The sequence below is a fragment of the Ctenopharyngodon idella genome, chromosome 9 (genome assembly GCF_019924925.1).
Source record: "Ctenopharyngodon idella isolate HZGC_01 chromosome 9, HZGC01, whole genome shotgun sequence".
NCBI classification, from domain to species: Eukaryota; Metazoa; Chordata; class Actinopteri; order Cypriniformes; family Xenocyprididae; genus Ctenopharyngodon; species Ctenopharyngodon idella.
This window is the reverse complement of record NC_067228.1, coordinates 21,169,457-21,187,044: the sequence shown is the minus strand read 5'-3', so window position 1 is coordinate 21,187,044 and position 17,588 is coordinate 21,169,457. Positions and strand designations below refer to the sequence as shown.

The 17,588-nt window shown below is 37.9% G+C and overlaps 1 protein-coding gene across 1 annotated transcript in view; it reads right to left on the bottom strand.

Annotated features, from left to right (window-relative positions):
- Positions 1 to 17,588, bottom strand: part of igsf3 (immunoglobulin superfamily, member 3) — a 153,371-nt gene that overhangs the window by 54,420 nt on the left and 81,363 nt on the right. Inside the window, exon 3 of the mRNA XM_051905096.1 lies at positions 8,025 to 8,444. Coding sequence (XP_051761056.1) covers positions 8,025 to 8,444 — 420 coding nt within the window. The remainder of the gene's footprint in view (positions 1 to 8,024; positions 8,445 to 17,588) is intronic.

Genomic DNA, 17,588 nt, shown 5'->3' with positions numbered 1-17,588 from the left:
GGTGAGTAATTAATGACAGAATTTTCATTTTTGGGTGAATTAACCCTTTAATTACTTCATAAATAAATAATTAATTAATTAAATAACATGTATATGTTTAATACTATAAATACCATAATTGCATATTTATAATATAAATATATAAGCGCTGAAAAAAGGCTGAAAAATATTGAGATTAACTATCTTGCCTGGCCTTATCGTACGTGCATTTCGCTCATATGAAAAGCGTGCACAGCAGTCATGCAGCAGTCATCAAGGGCATTCATTGATCAAAGACCCACTGTACCATGTAATCAAAGCCAAAAATTTTAAGACAGATGGTAGTGCAAAAACGAGAGAGATAAAAAAAAAAAAAAAAAAGACAAATGTTTCTGCTTTAAAAACTAGATTATTCAGCATGTAATTCTACAAATAATCCTAGTTTGGGGTGATGTTCCAGTGTGCTTGACGGCTCAGAGAGGGAGACAGCAAGAGTATACTAGCTATACTTCATTGCTCCTCCATGTGCCCTGGAAGAGATGACTGACAGACAGGAGTACAAAAGTGCTTTGTACGAAAGTCGCACAAAGTCACTATGTTCACTGCACCCAAGACCTCAGGGGCTGACAACTTATTAGAATCTAATTATGAAGACGTTCTACCTCCTTTTACAGCTTTGTTATAGTCAAGTACAGTACAGTACGATGACTGTGAACAAATGTGGCATTCATAAGGAGAGGGATACTCTCAAAGTCACATGAATAAAGAATTTAGAATGGGAAGGAAATGTCAGGATTGAGGGTTAACAGCATGAATGATGCCATTAGATTTGAATTTAGTATGCACAATAGATTTGTATGACAGCTAACCAGAGAGAGAGAGAGAAAGAGAGAGAAAGAGACAATTGTGTTGAGAGTGAGCGGTAATAACTGTGGTAGCTGGAAGAGGGCTGCACGAACAAGCTGCTGTGCAGGATTCGCTGCCAAAAGCTTCGTCACAAAATGAGTCCATCGATCTGCTGTAGTATGTGCTTCAATGAGCCGTTTGATGTCCTATTAATGCTTACCGCACAACTTCTGTTTTCCCCCCACAGTTCACCAGAGCAATAAACACATTAACAGACAGACGAGAGAAAACACACAAACGTTTACACGTGTTATGAACATGACATATGGTGTGCATTGAGCTAATGTCAATATATGTAAAATAGAATAATCGCACATGACTGAGTGCGTAATCGTGTGGCTCTCTTCACCAGCTTTGAGCTTCCCTGCTGGAAAATCCAGTTGGTTCCAATGTGTCTTTTTGGAACATGATTACTGTTAGCGGGACCAAGTTGGTAATTGGCTGGTTGACTAGCCACCGTGCTCCAAAAACCAGCTTGAGCACCATAAGCTGGTATGACCAGTTGGTAACTGTTTTTTTTTTTTTGGTCCAATCTGGTGTACATGCTAATGACCAGCTAGAAACCAACCTAACAAGCTGTTCCAAAACACAACTACTAGCTGAAACCAGAATTTTCTAGCCAATCCAGCCCAGTCAATTCAGACAACTAAAATTGAAAATATATAAACTGCTTAAAAACCCACAAAGCAGCCTCCCAATCACTCCTGCACAGACATGTGCACTTTCAATTGTGCCTAACAGTCCACTGGCTAGTGCACAGAGAACATTGTGAGAGTCTTGTCTAGCTAGAAGGGGACTTGGACACAGCCTGCTAGAAAAGGGGATTACAGACAAATCTGTCTTCCCTCGTCTCAGTGTTGCTCTTGAAATGCTCTCTAGAATTTCTAATGGGAATCTCAGTCAGGTGAAGCCTGGCTTGCATACTGAAGGATCAGGCTGTAATGACTTCACCTTGACTCACTTTAAAATCCATTAAATATTTGTTTAGAAACCACCTTTTAACAAAGTTTCCAGTGTTTTTAGTGTACCCTTTCTTATGCAATTGCCAGCATCTTTTAAAGAAAAGTTAAAGGGGAAAAAACCTTTGTGACTTCAAGACAGCCCAATATAACTAAAACTGAATCTCTGAAGAACATATCAGTACGTCTACAGCATCAAGACCATTTAAGGATCATTTTTGTTCAGTTGGTCTTGGTAGCATTGTTAGTATTTTTGCTTATTTATTAGTTAGTTGCCAAGGCAACTCTTTTAAGTTTTTCATTTTATTTTATTTCATTACTTTATTTCAATTAACAAAAACAGTTTTTAATAGTTTTAGATTTAGTTAACAATAACAACACTAATAGTGAAGGGCAGTAAAAAGCATGGAGTTGTAACAACCTCACAAAATCATTGTGTGTCTTTAGTTAGTGTAGATTGTTAGAAACTGGGACATTTGACCGGAAGATGCTTACAGTACAGATGACTATCTCTAAAAGCTTTCAAAGACCATTTACTGTAAATGACTCCACATTCTGAGACTTTAATAAAGTTTACCAATAAAAATGATAAATGAGTTTATTAAAAGCAACTGAATCAGTCCACAGTTTCAAGTCCACACTAAGCTCATTTAAAAATCTTTTCTGGATTCTTGCACCAAAACATTGATTATTTAGTGTTACACAACCATTTTTCACTCTCTCTGAAGCTGAAGGCATTTTGCTACTGTACCTTTAAGACTTAAAAATGTTACAATTGGCTAGACTACTGATGTAGTTAACACTGTTAAGGTGGAGTCACATTTACATTTACTTGGTTAGATTCTAGTCTGACAAAATCTAGTCATTTCAATAGAAATCCATGTGAATGGGAGTTTTGCGCAAGGGCGGAAATGTTTCCGAAGCAGATTTTGCTCATGTTCAAGTTGGTCAAGCAAATTTACTGTAGACCAACAGAAAGCTGCTTGATTTGAAGTGATATTAAAGTGAGTGGTGTTTCATACATCGCTACTTACAATGGACCTTTTTTTTCCCCAAATTGTGAAAAAATGTTTCCGTAACTTTAATCAACAGTCCAGCCAAATTGTTGAATACTGAATATGCATTAATAATTAAATGTGGAGGTTGTGACATTATAACCAGGACTGTTTCTGAATGATCTATTTTTCCAGCTTAGTTTCAGTAAATGGTCTGCAGACTGGGAAGAGAGCTTTACATTGTATTTCAGACTTTTATTTCAAAGGAGCAAGGAAAACTCAGTTTTCCACAATATGTCCCCTTTAAGGAATATGAATCATTGGTAAAAAAAAAAACTTAAAGGGATAGTTCATCCTAAAAACATAATATTTTGAGAAGTGCTTTTTTGGTTTTTGTTTGTTTTGTTCTGTCCAATGGAAGTCAGTGGTAACCAAAACGTTCTTCAAAATATCTTCTTTTTATGTTCTTCAAAACAAAGTCATGCAGGTTTGGAACAACACGAGGGTGAGTAAAAGATGACAGATTTTCTTTTCTTCCTTTTTTTTTTTTTTTTTGCTTGCAGTCAAGGTATTTAGTGTTACATTACCATGTAACAAGAATCAATGATCGGGTGAGCTGAAGGGAAATGGAGGGAAGTGGATGAGTCTCCGATCTGTCTCTATGAGGAGTTCGTATGATCTGCATTCATCCCACCCTGATCCTACGCACTGAAGATCACAAATCACACGCATTAGACTCTGTCCCCATCTGCAGCCTGGCTCTGTGGAGGTGCCCTTGGGAGGCATCAACACCCTAAAATCACAACCTGTCCTCTCCTCATCCAATCCACCCACCCCCTGGGGCTCTTGACCAATAACAGGGCTGAATTAACATGCCACTTGCGAGCTCCCGTCCCGCAGTGTGTTTGATGAGGAGGTGCGCTGTCACCTCCCATTCTCATCAAACCACTGGGCCAGTGTGCTTTGAGATTGAGTTACTGCCCTGTGTTCAGTCAGTCAGAGAGAGACAGCGCTCATGTCTGCTGTACATGCTGTCTTATGCTCAGGATGGAGCTACAACTCTGTAATAAATTGGAAAGTAATGGACTAAAGCCAAAGATGAGGGAGGCATTTTTCTGCTCCAGCCTCTGTCCCATGAAATATAGCTATTCTGGAGAAGGGGAGAGAGGAAAAGTTCAGATCTATGACACCCTCTGCATTGTGCTAAAGAATACCTCACCTAATATGACAGCTGTGAAACACACAGAGCAAAATTTAGTCATTATTGACTGAAAAATTGACAAAAACGTGGTGCTATTAGACGTGCCACAAGAGCTTTGACACCAGTGACATCAAACATCATTAGTTCTCATGACCTAAAGCCTGGCACTAAGTGTCAGAGATAGTTAAGAGATAGATAATCCAGAAATGAAAGTTCAATCATCATTTACTCACCCTTATGACATTTCTTTCTTCTGTGGAACACAAAATACAGATTAGATATATAATGAAAGGGTCCAGAACTAACAATACACCTTTTCACCATCTCCGGCGATACACGGGAAGTCATTCTTTTCCATTGGAAATTAGTACGGGAGCTCCACTTTTGTGGCTAGACCAAGAAGTAATGTAAAAAATGAGTGCAAAGTGAGATTAACAAATATGTTTTTCACACTAAAATGTTAATCTTTAAACATTATTTCTGTGAAATGGCAGGTTATTAATAATTATGGTCGAAGTTATTATTTTAAAATTATTACATAATTATTTATGTTGATCAGCCCAAGAAAACCTACTTTGTTTCTTTCAAACATATAGGTGCTCATTTGTTTTGTGTGGATATATTCATGTAATCATTATTCATTCATTTTACCATGGCAACAAAGCTGACAATACTTCATGACAAATTTAAAACTTCTGTTCGACTACTGATAGGGGGTGAAATGCAACAATTGTACATGAATGTGCCGGCATTAGAAACAGTCAGGCCGTATGGATTCTTTTCTTTTATCCTTTTTAGAGCTTGAAAGTTCTGTATTACATTGACTTTCACTATTCGGACAAAAAAATGTGGAACCATTCTTCAAAATATCTCCTTTTGCATTCCACAAAAGAAACAACATTATGAGTTTGGAATGATATGAGGGAGAGTAAATGATGACAGAATTTAAATGGTTTTTTTTTTTCCCCATTAAAAATGTTGGTCATCAAGCAGATTACTCAACTGACGGGTTGGAGTAATATGAGTCGATGCGACGGTCTCTGATTACCTGATGCTGAGAGACCACTGAGACTTAACCCTCATGACACTGGCAATATCACTGAGTGGAGAGGACTTGTAAGAGCCAATGCCTGCTCTGTACTCTATGACAGGGAGTTCAATGTTAAGAGGATCAGCAGCCACGGCTCGGGGACTCTGGTAATGTGCTTAATTTTAGATAGTGATCAGCTCATAGGGCATATTTAAGCATTTCTGCAGGAAGCAGAGTCATGCATGCCCTGTTTTACAAAGAAATGAGACCATGAGCATGACATGCTTTGTTTCGTGGGGGTGAATTATACACATCTGTGGACATTATCACCTCAGTAAGAGCAGACACTATATTTAATTTACATAAAATACTATATTTTATTCATATTTAATATAACCAAAAACAAGATTGTGAATGATAGTACAGTTTGTTCTTAAAAGGGATAGTTCACCCAAAAATTTAAATTCTGTCATCATTTACTCACCCTCATGTTGTATGTTGGCAATCAAACAGTTTTAATGACCACAGACTTCCATTGTTTAGACAAAAAACACTGAAACATTTCTCAGAATATCCTCTTTTGTTTTCCACAGAAGAAAAAAAAAATCATACAGGTTTGGAACAAAACAACAGTGAGTAAATGATGTCAAAATATTAATTTTTGGTTAATTACCCAGTTTTAGGCCATGTATAATGGTCCAATTTCAGAGTTGTTTTCCACTGGAAATGTTTTGGAAAGATATGTTTTGATGTTTTCTATGTTTCAACAGCTGAAAGTATAACACTCAGGAACACAATATATCTCCTTCAAGAATCATGAATGGAAGACATTTCTGTGTAAATGGTTCATAAAACCATTTTTTATGTTAATTTACTTAAGATTGAATTTATGTACAGTATATGTAAATTCTTTCATATTTCAGGAATGAGGCCTATTGAAAGCATCATACAGTACTTCTATCTCTCACAGCCTCATTTTTGTTCATATCACATTAAAGGGTTAGTTCACCCAACAATGAAAATTCTGTCATTAATTACTCACCCTCGTGCCGTTTTACACCCGTAAGACCTTCGTTGATCTTCGGAACACAAATTAAGATATTTTTGTTTAAATCCGATGGCTCCGTGAGGCCTACAGGGAGCAATGACATTTCCTCTCTCAAGATCCATAAAGGTACTAAAAACATATTTAAATCAGTTCACGTGAGTACAGTGGTTCAATATTAATATTATAAAGCGACGAGAATATTTTTGGTGTGCCAAAAAAAAAAAAAAACTACTTAGTTATGGCCGATTTCAAAACACTGCTTCAGGAAGATTCGGAGCGTAATGAATCAGCGTGTCAAATCATGATTCGGATCGCGTGTCAAACCGCCAAACTGCTGAAATCACGTGACTTTGGTGCTCCGAACTGCGGATTTGACACGCTGATTCGACACGCTGATTCATTATGCTCCGAAGCTTCCTGAAGCAGTGTTTTGAAATTGGCCATCACTAAACAATTCGTTATTTTGTTTTTTTTTTGGCGCACCAAAAATATTCCTGTCGCTTTATAATATTAATATTGAACCACTGTACTCACATGAAGTGATTTAAATATGTTTTTAGTACCTTTATGGATCTTGAGAGAGGAAATGTCATTGCTCCCTATGCAGGCCTCATGGAGCCATCGGATTTAAATAAAAATATCTCAATTTGCGTTCTGAAGATTAACGAAGGTCTTACAGGTGTGGAACGGCATGAGCGTGAGTAATAAATGACAGAATTTTCATTTTTGGGTGAACTAACCCTTTAAAGTCTGTGTAAAGCAATATTAAATGTGGTTTGAGTTTGTCACACCACAGAAAAATGTCTTATTAACCACCCAGCCAAAATTGAATGATAAAAAACAAGTAAATAAAATAAGTTATCAAAATCTTGAAAAAATAAGCAGGCGTGTCCGCTGTCGGTGGCGAAACCACACCCACTCGCGGGAAAGCTGCCGCCTCTCTCAACTGTCAAATACCACTACAACCTGAATGAATGCTCCCTCTAGCAGCTTAATTGGATTTACAAAGCCATACATGTTTGAGCCTCCAGAGCCAGAATCCAATTCAGAGGACATTGACCGGCTTCCCGAGAATCAACATCGTCCCTCTCAGTCTGCAACAGAATGGTAATCTTTTTTTCTCCCTTTTATGCAAGTTAGCAATATGTAACTAGCATAACCTAACTTAGCCAAATAAAGTTAGGCTATCAATAAATAGCATAGAACAAAATATATTTTGCCACTTTACCATTTTTATTATTATGTGTCTGTATAGTCACAGATCAAACTAACAGCCATCATGGTTTTATTTATGTTAAATAAGGAGACCGAGCTGTTTTGTAAATGATCAGGTAATATGCATTTACGTGATGAAGGCATAGGTAGCTAGCAAACTGTAGGCTGTAGTAACTAACAGTAATGACAGTAACTCGCGATTAAACGGGTGAACCACTGATGCTAATGTGCTCTAGTTATTATGGTGTTAGGGGAGGAGCCATGCTCAGTGGCTCCAGTGCATCAGAGAGCCATGATTTCAGGCCCGCCCAAAGAATCCTGAACACAAAAATGGTGAAAAACTGTTTAACGGTCTAACTCCACAATTCAGTACTACATAGTTCTTTGTAATGTGTTTTCAGCAATACATTTCTAACATTTATAATGAGTTTAGAAACAAATCTCTGAATTGCCTTTACAAAGACTTTTTTTTTCCCTTTTCTTTTCGGCTATGTTCCCACTGCAACTGAATCTGGCTCAAATATGTGTTTTTCCACCTCTGAGAAGAAAACAATGCTTTTCTTTACCAACACCTCTTCTATTCATTGTGTTAAATTAAATCAATCTCAGTGTATAACTAGCAATTAGGATCTGAAAGAGCAATTACCCTCTGAAAGATGCAGATGGACCCCCCCAAACAATTCACACTCACCTGTGGGCTGAACTTTGACAGACGACTTCTCTGACTCTTTCCGGGTCATGGCGTACCAAGAGCGATCCGGGTCCTGGATCCATTCAGAGGCCTCGCAGTAGAACTCTCCCTGGTCTGTGGGCTGCAGCTTGTAGATGGTGAGACGGTAGGAAGTGGCGCTGGTCTTGTCCAGCCGCAGGTCTCCTGAAGATAGACGTTGACGGTACTGTCCCCCCGGCCGTAGAACGAAGTCCCGTGACAGAGTGACCAGATCGCGTGGACCAGAACTGGGGTCATCAGCAGGGCGCAGGTACCAGCCTACAGAAACATGAGTGTGCTGGGAAGTCTGACGTGTGACCTCACAGCTCAGCTGTAGAGTGTCCCCCTCCACTTTCGAGAGAGTCTGAGCAGCGGCCGTCACTGTCAGAGTGTCTGGGATCACTGCGGAGGAAACCAAGGGATGAGGTTAGTTTGAGAGTAGAGTTCATGAACAACAAAACATACCCTTAAAGCCATTCAGCCCGTGTCCCATTAACATTTAAACAGGATTCTCTCCTGCAGGGTAGTGCAATCTCAACCCTTTTATTAACTTATAGCCTCCAGAAAAAACAAGCCTCTTTTTGTCCTCAACAACCCCTCACTCCTTTTCTCCCTCTGACAGCCTTTGGCTTTCCAATAAAATATAGCTGAATTTAAGAGAATGAATACAGCACACACTGAAATATATACATGCTTTCTTAGGTCAGAATGTACTCTGCACAAGTATCAATATGCATATATTAAAATTCTGGCTAAAACCAATAATTACTTTTATGTTATGACCGAAAACAAATTAATGGCCAATATCAAAAACGTATACTATTTTGTCTAAAAATGAATGGGGAAAAAAATAAAATCAATCATTTTAAATTTAAATAAAAGCATTTTAAATTAATTTAGGCATCTCAGTAATGTAATGTACAATATGAAAAATTATATTTAAGTTTTTTTTTTAAATTAATTATTAGTGTTTTTAAAGATTAACTTTAGGTAAGCTTTAGATGTCAAAGGTAATCTAAATGCAACAATAGGGCAAATGAACATGCACAGTTAAATAGCCAATATCAACTGATACTGATAAATATTTTTTATTATTGATTAATATTTTAAATTAGCATTTATAATTATATTTTCTATTTTTTTATTTTATTTTAATTTTAATTTTAAAGTAATTTAGCAATTAGCAATTTATTGTGCCTTTGTCATTTTTACTTTTTTTTTTTTTTTTTTTTTTTAATATTTAGATCATTTTTGTTACAGTTTCAGCAATTTTAGTACTTCAACTTACCTAATTTTAATAATTATTTTATTTTATTACAGCAATAACTACTCTGATCACTGTAGCTAGGTTACTAGCTACACATATTCAATTTAGTGCAACATTGTGTTCCAAAATGTGTGTTCCATTGTGTTCCAGGTACACACTGCATTCTCAGCATTGCCACAAGGGAAGCTACAGGTATAATACATAGTTACATTCATTATGTAACTTACATCACATCAGTTTTAAGGCACAGACATTTAAATTTAAATGTCCAGCTAATCACCAGCTAGAATACTAGGATTTGTAAGAGCACACATTAAGTATGCGTTCGTGTACTTGCCCTTACGTTTCTGTTCTTACCCTTATGGGTTTAGTCTATACAGTTTCTCTCTCTCTCTCTCGTGTACAGTGCCATATGCTCACATGTGTCAACAACTTGCTGCAGATGCACATGTACACATGTTTGCATGAAGCTGGGGAAGCATGAAGGCAGAAGAGACCCATGATTGCAGATAAGCCAAACATACAAACACAGATTTCTTTTCATGGACAGCTTGCTATACGAAAGTGCTACCCAAACCCACGCTCGCACACTTCAGCTCAGCAGCAGGGCATTCCAGCACATTTCTGACACCACGGTTCCATCCTGTAGCACTGAGCCGACACAACATGATATTCTGCATCCCATTACTGCTAGATGTCTTTGTGTGGTGCTAGCATTGATTAGCACCAGTCAGATCTTCAGCCCGGGAACGGCGTTTCACAGGCTGTGAAAAAAACAGCACTGACATCACTGTGCGAGAAATGGATTTTTGTGACAAACCAAAATTCTGGAAATAAACCTGCATGACATCTTGCAAACTTCAGCCACAATATTTATCTGAATGAGGTGCTGACAGCTGCCATGTGGCTCCAATGCCTCAAGTTTCTTTTTCCAGGATGCTTTTCAAAAAATAAAAAATATAAATAAAAAATATAAAATAAAAACCATTACAAATCCAGATATAGCAGGCCTTTGCAAAATAAAAGGAGCTTCAGAGTTATTTGAGCATGACTATTTGAAGATGACAACCAGAACTTTTGCTCAACTGTAACAAAGATGAAAATTATTTAAATGACTTTCCAAAAATAATTGTGGCCATAAAAGTTAAAAAGTATAACATGAAAAAATGCTTCGGAAATTTCAACTGAAGTATGAATGGATCTTAAATTGCTGGCCCAGTTCCAGGCTGATAATAGGCCAAGAGGAATGGCATGGAAATGTAATACTGCTGGCAATGCGTGATGAGGTGCATCTGGTGCTTCCTGCACCTTGTCACCCATTCCGTGAATCCAGCATTGCATGTCTCCAGCACTGAAGCGGGTCCAATGTCAATGCATCCAGCCAGCATTTGGAGTAGTACGTAATAAAATGTTCCTGGTGCACTGTGCACCTTGTCACCTTGGTAAAATGGTTTTTGAAGGGCCTGAGGTAAACGCAAGTGCATGTACCTGGCGTATGACAGCTAGACAACATTTCAGTTGAAGAATATCTAATTAACATCAAATTATTCAATAATTAAATTGACATAAGCTTCTACCTGAGATTAGAATGCATTCCTGTAGTTTAACTCACTAGCACATGGTGCTAGCAATGGCACGGTTATGGGTTTGACTGGCAGGGAATACATTAATTGCTCAAACACAGATTATGTTGCTTTAGTGAAAAGTAGGGATGTACTGATAATATAATGATAATTGTTGCCAGTACTAATAAGACTAGTTATTTTCATAATAAAGCCCAGCCATAACTGATAAATGGCTTAAATTATATACTATAATGTTTAAATAAATTAACATTAAAATACTAAAAAACAAAAATTAAAATGAACCTGTCAGGGTTCTGTCACTTCTGTCTGGTTTAATCTTGTTTGGTGACAGAGCACTGACACTCCTACTGTCTCGTGATTGTGAGCATGCAGTTCTGAGTTCGCTCGGGTCATACACTCTTCTGTCCATGCAAGTCGTTTTGTGTGTGGAGTGTGGCGTTCAGATACCAGCACTTCGGACTAGTTTGGTTTCGGTTCTGTGTCGGGGTTTGGACATTCATGCTCCATGTGTTTGTTTGCTTATTCTCCTGTTCAGCCTGTTTTGTTATGTGAGCATGCCGTTCTGAGTTTGCTCAGGCCGCACTCTCTTCTGTCCATGTCGTGTGTGTTGTTTCGTATAGCATGTGGTTTTTATTTTGGCTGCGTGCTTTCATGTTATGTTTTGTGTGGACATGCAGTCAGTGAAAACTCTCATTGGCTGCCTGTTCGTGTCATGTTTTGTTTGAGCACATGTCTTATGATTGGGTTCACTGGCCATGAGCTCTTGATTTTAATCATGTTTAGTGTGAGCACATGGCTTATCATGTTTGTTTCTATGTGCCATGCACTCTCGTGTCTATTGTCTAACCCCGCCCTTCTTGTTATCTGATTATTGTTTCATTTGCTCCACCTGTCCTCCCTCGTAACCAGATTTGTTTGCTCCCTATTTAATCTCCTTGTGTTTTCAGTCCCGTGCGAGTTTGTAGTCTATTATCACAGTGTTCCCGTCGTGTCCTGCTCCCTGCCTGGTTCTGCTGTGCTCTGCTAGTGTTTGGATGCAGAGTTTTCCCTCATGGGGTACTTTTTGTTTGTTTTTGTTTTAATATATATTTTTTTTTTTTATAACAAAAAAATGCCCATTGTACTGCATCTTGAATCCTTGCCTCATTCCTTCATCCAACCATTTTAAAGGGTTAGTTCACCAAAAAATGAAAATAATGTCATTTATTACTCACCCTCATGCTGTTCCACACCCGTAATACCTTTGTTAATCTTTGGAACACAAATTAAGATATTTTTGTTGAAATCTGATGGCTCAGTGAGGCCTGCATAGCCAGCAATGACATTTCCTCTCTCAAGATCCATTAATGTACTAAAAACATATTTAAATCAGTTCATGTGAGTACAGTGGTTCAATATTAATATTATAAAGCGACAAGAATATTTTTGGTGCGTTATTAATCAGCGTATCGAATCATGATTCGGATCGCGTGTCAAACCGCCAAACTGCTGAAATCACGTGACTTTAGCGCTCCGAACCGCTGATTCGACACGCTGATTCATAATGCTCTGAAGCTTCCTGACACAGTGTTTTGAAATTGGTTATTTTGTTTTTTTTGGCGTACCAAAAATATTCTCGTCGCTTTATAATATTAATATTGAACCACTGTACTCACATGAACTGATTTAAATATGTTTTTAGTACATTAATGGATCTTGAGAGAGGAAATGTCATTGCTGGCTATGGAGGCCTCACTGAGCCATCAGATTTAATCAAAAATATCTTAATTTGTGTTCCAAAGATTAACGAAGGTCTTATGGGTGTGGAATGGCATGAGGGTGAGTAATAAATTACATTATTTTCATTTTTGGGTGAACTAACCCTTTAACTCACTCGAAACCTTAAAGTATGGCTTCCCCTTTTGGATGATGTACTGGCTGACTCTATAAGCCATTTTTTATTTAGGGATATATATATATATATATATATATAAAAAATGTGAAGTATAAATAAAATAAATAAAAATGTAATATATCTATAAATATAAATAATATACCTAATATGATATAAACTACATATCCTTACAATACTGGTTAATGTCCACTATTATATTAGTGGCCATTAACCAATATTGTAAGGATATATAGTTTATGCCTAGACAAAAAATGCCTGTTAAATGCATAAATGCAAGTCCTAATATGAGCACTAATATGATTATGCTTTCAGCTACAGTAGCAATAACAGTACTCACAGCTCCATTTAACACATTATATCAGATAATTGCTTAGAATCAGCAAGGAAGTCTGCAGATTCAGTCTAGGACTAAGAACTGTAGAATGTGCAACTGGGTTCAGCTGAGCCACTTGACATTATAATCATAAATAGAGGACTTCAAACTCACTCTAAAAATGAAGTTTTTCCAGAGAGCTGCATGAAAGCCTTTATGAATCAATCAGCCTGTCTCTCTTTCTTTGCAACTGGCCCTGAATAAATAAAAGGAGATGAGATGTAAGCTTCAAACGAACAGACTGAACATGCGCTGCTTCTGCATTACTGCACATGTGATAATGAATCCTCCGGGTTTCAGCAAGTTGGTTTACCTGCATGCACATTGGGGGCATCTGCGCATGACAAGAACTCAATTATTCAACTTCATGTTTGCTCACACATTATCACCGCTGAGCTAGAGCACACAAGCCACGCAAAAGGCACGCAACGCTAATGAAACAACAGCGAGCGGGTGGGGTGAGAAAACGGCTTATATAAAACTAATGAAATACGAGAAAGACTGCGTGAGAGAGAGATGATTGACAGAGGAGGAACAGCAGACGGCAGCGATGCAAATGAAATGAGGGGAAAGAAATGAAAGAAACAGAGGAAAGACGGCACTGTTTAACAGCAGGTTACTTCGGCAGTGCTTTGAAGAATCACAGATGTTAGACACAAAGACAGAAAGTGAGAATAAAAGAGCAAAATAGTCAAATGAGGCTGAGAGGGAGGGCTGAGAGACTGAGGTGGAGGCCCTCCGCTGGGTTTTTTAATAAGAAAGCCAACGGTGTCTCTCACACCCTGACGAACAAGCTGGAGGGACCTACCACTTTACGAATCACAACAGAGGTGGGGAGACACAAGGAAAGGACGGTGAGGATAAAAATAGAGGGACTTTTATCATTTGGGCATCTCTAATTATTCTTGCACTCTTCTGTTGCATTTCTAGAAGAGTAGATGATGGTGTAGGTGTGAGATAGAAAGCACCCGCTAACACAGATTCCTTTGTGGAGGAGTGTGAGTGTGTGTTCGTATGTAGGCGAGGACCTGAGGGACAATCTTCACTACAGTAGTACCACGTACACCCCCACATTTATCGCTGACTCCATATAATCATCATGCGTTATGATGCAAGTAATGGGAAAACTCAATAACAGTCCTTCATCTTAGCGTAAACGCATCCTAAACAAACAATACACCCACAGCCTCTACATGATCGAAACTTAAATATCAGATATCATATTCTACAGAAACGAGTTCGTTACCATAACAACTACTCAACAAGGTCCCATGGAAACAGCTAGCTGTTTCCATGCCAACATCCTCAACTTGTAAAAGCATAAAGATATTGATGGCATCAAACTACTAGCTCTCCAAGTTAAGTCACCAAATCAAGCCTAAAGTGCAAAGCTAGTGCTAATCTCATGCTATTAGCATTCAGTTCACCAGCGGACCAGGACTGAGAGAGAAAGAGATAGAGGGATCTCAGTCCTCGATGATTGTCTAACATCATAATTTGTTCAAGCTCAGTCATATCCCTGCTCCTGGATATCCTCCTGGGAAAGAAGTCTAAAAATGACTAAAAATCAAGTACAGGTCATTTTATAAAGTATCACAATATACACTCTCTTTCAGATAGTTCAGCTAAGTAAATATTTTACGAATTAAAGGTACTTTGTACCAGCTTGATGGAAGAAAACCAAAATATAAGATTGTTCATAATAAATAAGTCATAAATCAGGCATCAGTGCAAAAACAGCCGCCTCACAATACATAACACTTGAGTTAAAAATAAAAGACTTGAAACATTGTGCATTATAAATACCACTGGATGAGCCACGTTCAAAGCTGTAAAACAGCAGATATATGAACTCCTGCAATTCTATATTTATGTGCAAAGTTGCACCGATGCTTAGCAATACAATATGACATATATAGTACCTTTCAAAAGTTTGGGGTAAGTTTTTTTTTTTTTTTTTTGAGAATGGAAAAAAATTACTTAAATTTGCCAAGGATTACATTGTTACAAAAGAAACACTTTAGTTTAGGGTCCAATTCTCACTTATTAATTGCCTTATTCTGCATGACCATGCAACATTCTTTTAATTCAACCCAATAAACTTAACAACTACCTTTACTAACTATTAATAAACAGTGATTAGGAGTTTGAGACAAAAGTCATAGTTATTAGTTAGTGAATAGTGAGAATTGGACACTAATCTAAAGTGTGAGCGAAAGATCACATAAATGCTGTTCTCTTGAACTTCCTACTCAAAGAATCCTGAAAATAAATGTATTATGTGTTCCACAAAAATATTAGGTTTTCAACATTGATAATAAGAAATCTTTCTTGAGCAGCAAATCAACATATTAGAATGATTTCTGAAGGATCATGTGACACTGAAGACTGGAGTAATAATGCTGAACATTCAGCTTTGCCATCACAGGAATAAATTACATTTTAAAATATTTCACAATATTACTGTTTCTACAGTATTTTTAATTAAATAATTGCAGTCTTGGTGAGCCTAAGAGACTTTCAAAGAAGTCTTACTGACCCAAAGCTTTTAAACGGCACTATAATTAATAATTTCACAATCTCACATTTTTTGGTAGCTGATGCATTAAGTTCAATTCATAAAGTACCCAAAAGAAGGGGTACTTGAGCATTACTGATGAGGTTGTGGCAGTATCAGGACAAAAGAAAAGTCAGGTAATACTGTGTTATGGGGTATTCTCTTTAGAGTCTCTATGGAAATAATAAAATGAAAATATTACAAAATAATAATGAAATCAACAGTTGACATTTCTACTTTCACGTTCATTGCTATATATATGAACCCTGATGTCAGGCATCTATGATTCTATTTTCAAATTCTGTGACCCCAATCTGTCCTGGTTTAGGGCCAACATCCAGGTGTGATGCCAGGGGCAGAGTCTCAGAGATGAGATGCAGCCTGCAGGGCAAGAATATGATTCTAGATACAGTTTGAGATCTCTGTTCAGACCATTCTTATCCCTTTGCTCTTCACCATCTATTCACTTAAAAACTATCAGAGGAGCAAAATTCAATAAAGTGTGCAGCTGAACCTTGTTAAATTTTATGTGAATTCCCTGACCTGAGCAGATGGCATAACTCAGGTGCTCCAAAGACTCTCTCTTAAGCCAGCTGCCCACTTAGCAACTTTTGAAGAACAACAGTTGAAGAAGTGCTAGAAAATCTTAACAACCCACAAATGTGGCTCTGATATACTCATGCCAGGTTCTTTTTAGTTCTTTGGTTAGAGGTAAAAAGAAGTTTGAAATACCTTTTCAGCAGAATACTGTTAGCAAACATCTCAACACCGCCACCAACATTTAGATGAATAGCTCTGCAATTCGGTTCTCCAGTGTTATCATGTTTTTACTCGTGTCTGACCTCAATGGACTGAACAGAAGAAATTAACCGAAGAAGATTTCCACGTTAAATAAGATGGAGCCCCAGAGTCACACCTACCTATTACATGATCACCAAAGACCAACGGTAGTTTGAAGGAGTGTACCAGCCTGAGAGAACTTTCCTGGAAAATTTGCTTTAGCAAGCTGTCTCGAGCTCCTGAAATGAACTGTTTCGACCTAATTTTGTTTAAAATGATGTCACTCCAGTTCGTCTTCAATTTCACTTGAAGTATATAGGGTCCTTTACCCCTTAATGACTGCTTCCTTGTCCTCATTTTGACAGTAAATCAGAGCGAATCTCAGCAAAATAAAAGCAGACCACCATGCAAATATACAAGTACCATTTGGTATCTACGTTATCTGTGGAATTTTCATTGGCATCGTTGGCCGTTGACTTCAGCATGAACTGGAGGTGAAAAAAAACTCATTGACCACTTTTCAAAAGACGGGAAAGGTCAGTTAGTGAGTCGCTAGCTCTCAGTTTCTTTTTATCTAGGAAAAGTGTCTGAGCATAGAGCTAATGAAACCCATAATTCTCTGAGACACCTGGCTTTACTATGTGTGAATGAGCTGTGCACTGATGAGGGAGCTCTTAGGTGAGGTGCTAACCCACAAAACCCTTCCAGCGCTTGACAAGCAAGCAACCTGCATGGGTATCAGAGGTTAACATGAGGGGTAACTTGCATCCTTTTATCGGCAACTGCAAATTCAATTTGCCGTGCATATGAGCGAAGACAAATGCTAAAGTGTGAGTGCTGATCCCTCCTGGTGCTCCAGCAAATGAACTACTCTCTGCTAACCTCGTCTCCATTACAATATCAAACAACCGCTCTGCCAAGTGAAGCCTGGCAATTAACATAATCTAGTGGTTAATGCAAATGCAAACATGTTAAGGATTCATTTAACAATTAGAGGATTGGAGGAAGGTTAAGCAGGGAACACCTTGCACTTCTCAATAACACAGCAGCATCCTCAAAACATAAGATGAAGGAGAACAACACTAAATA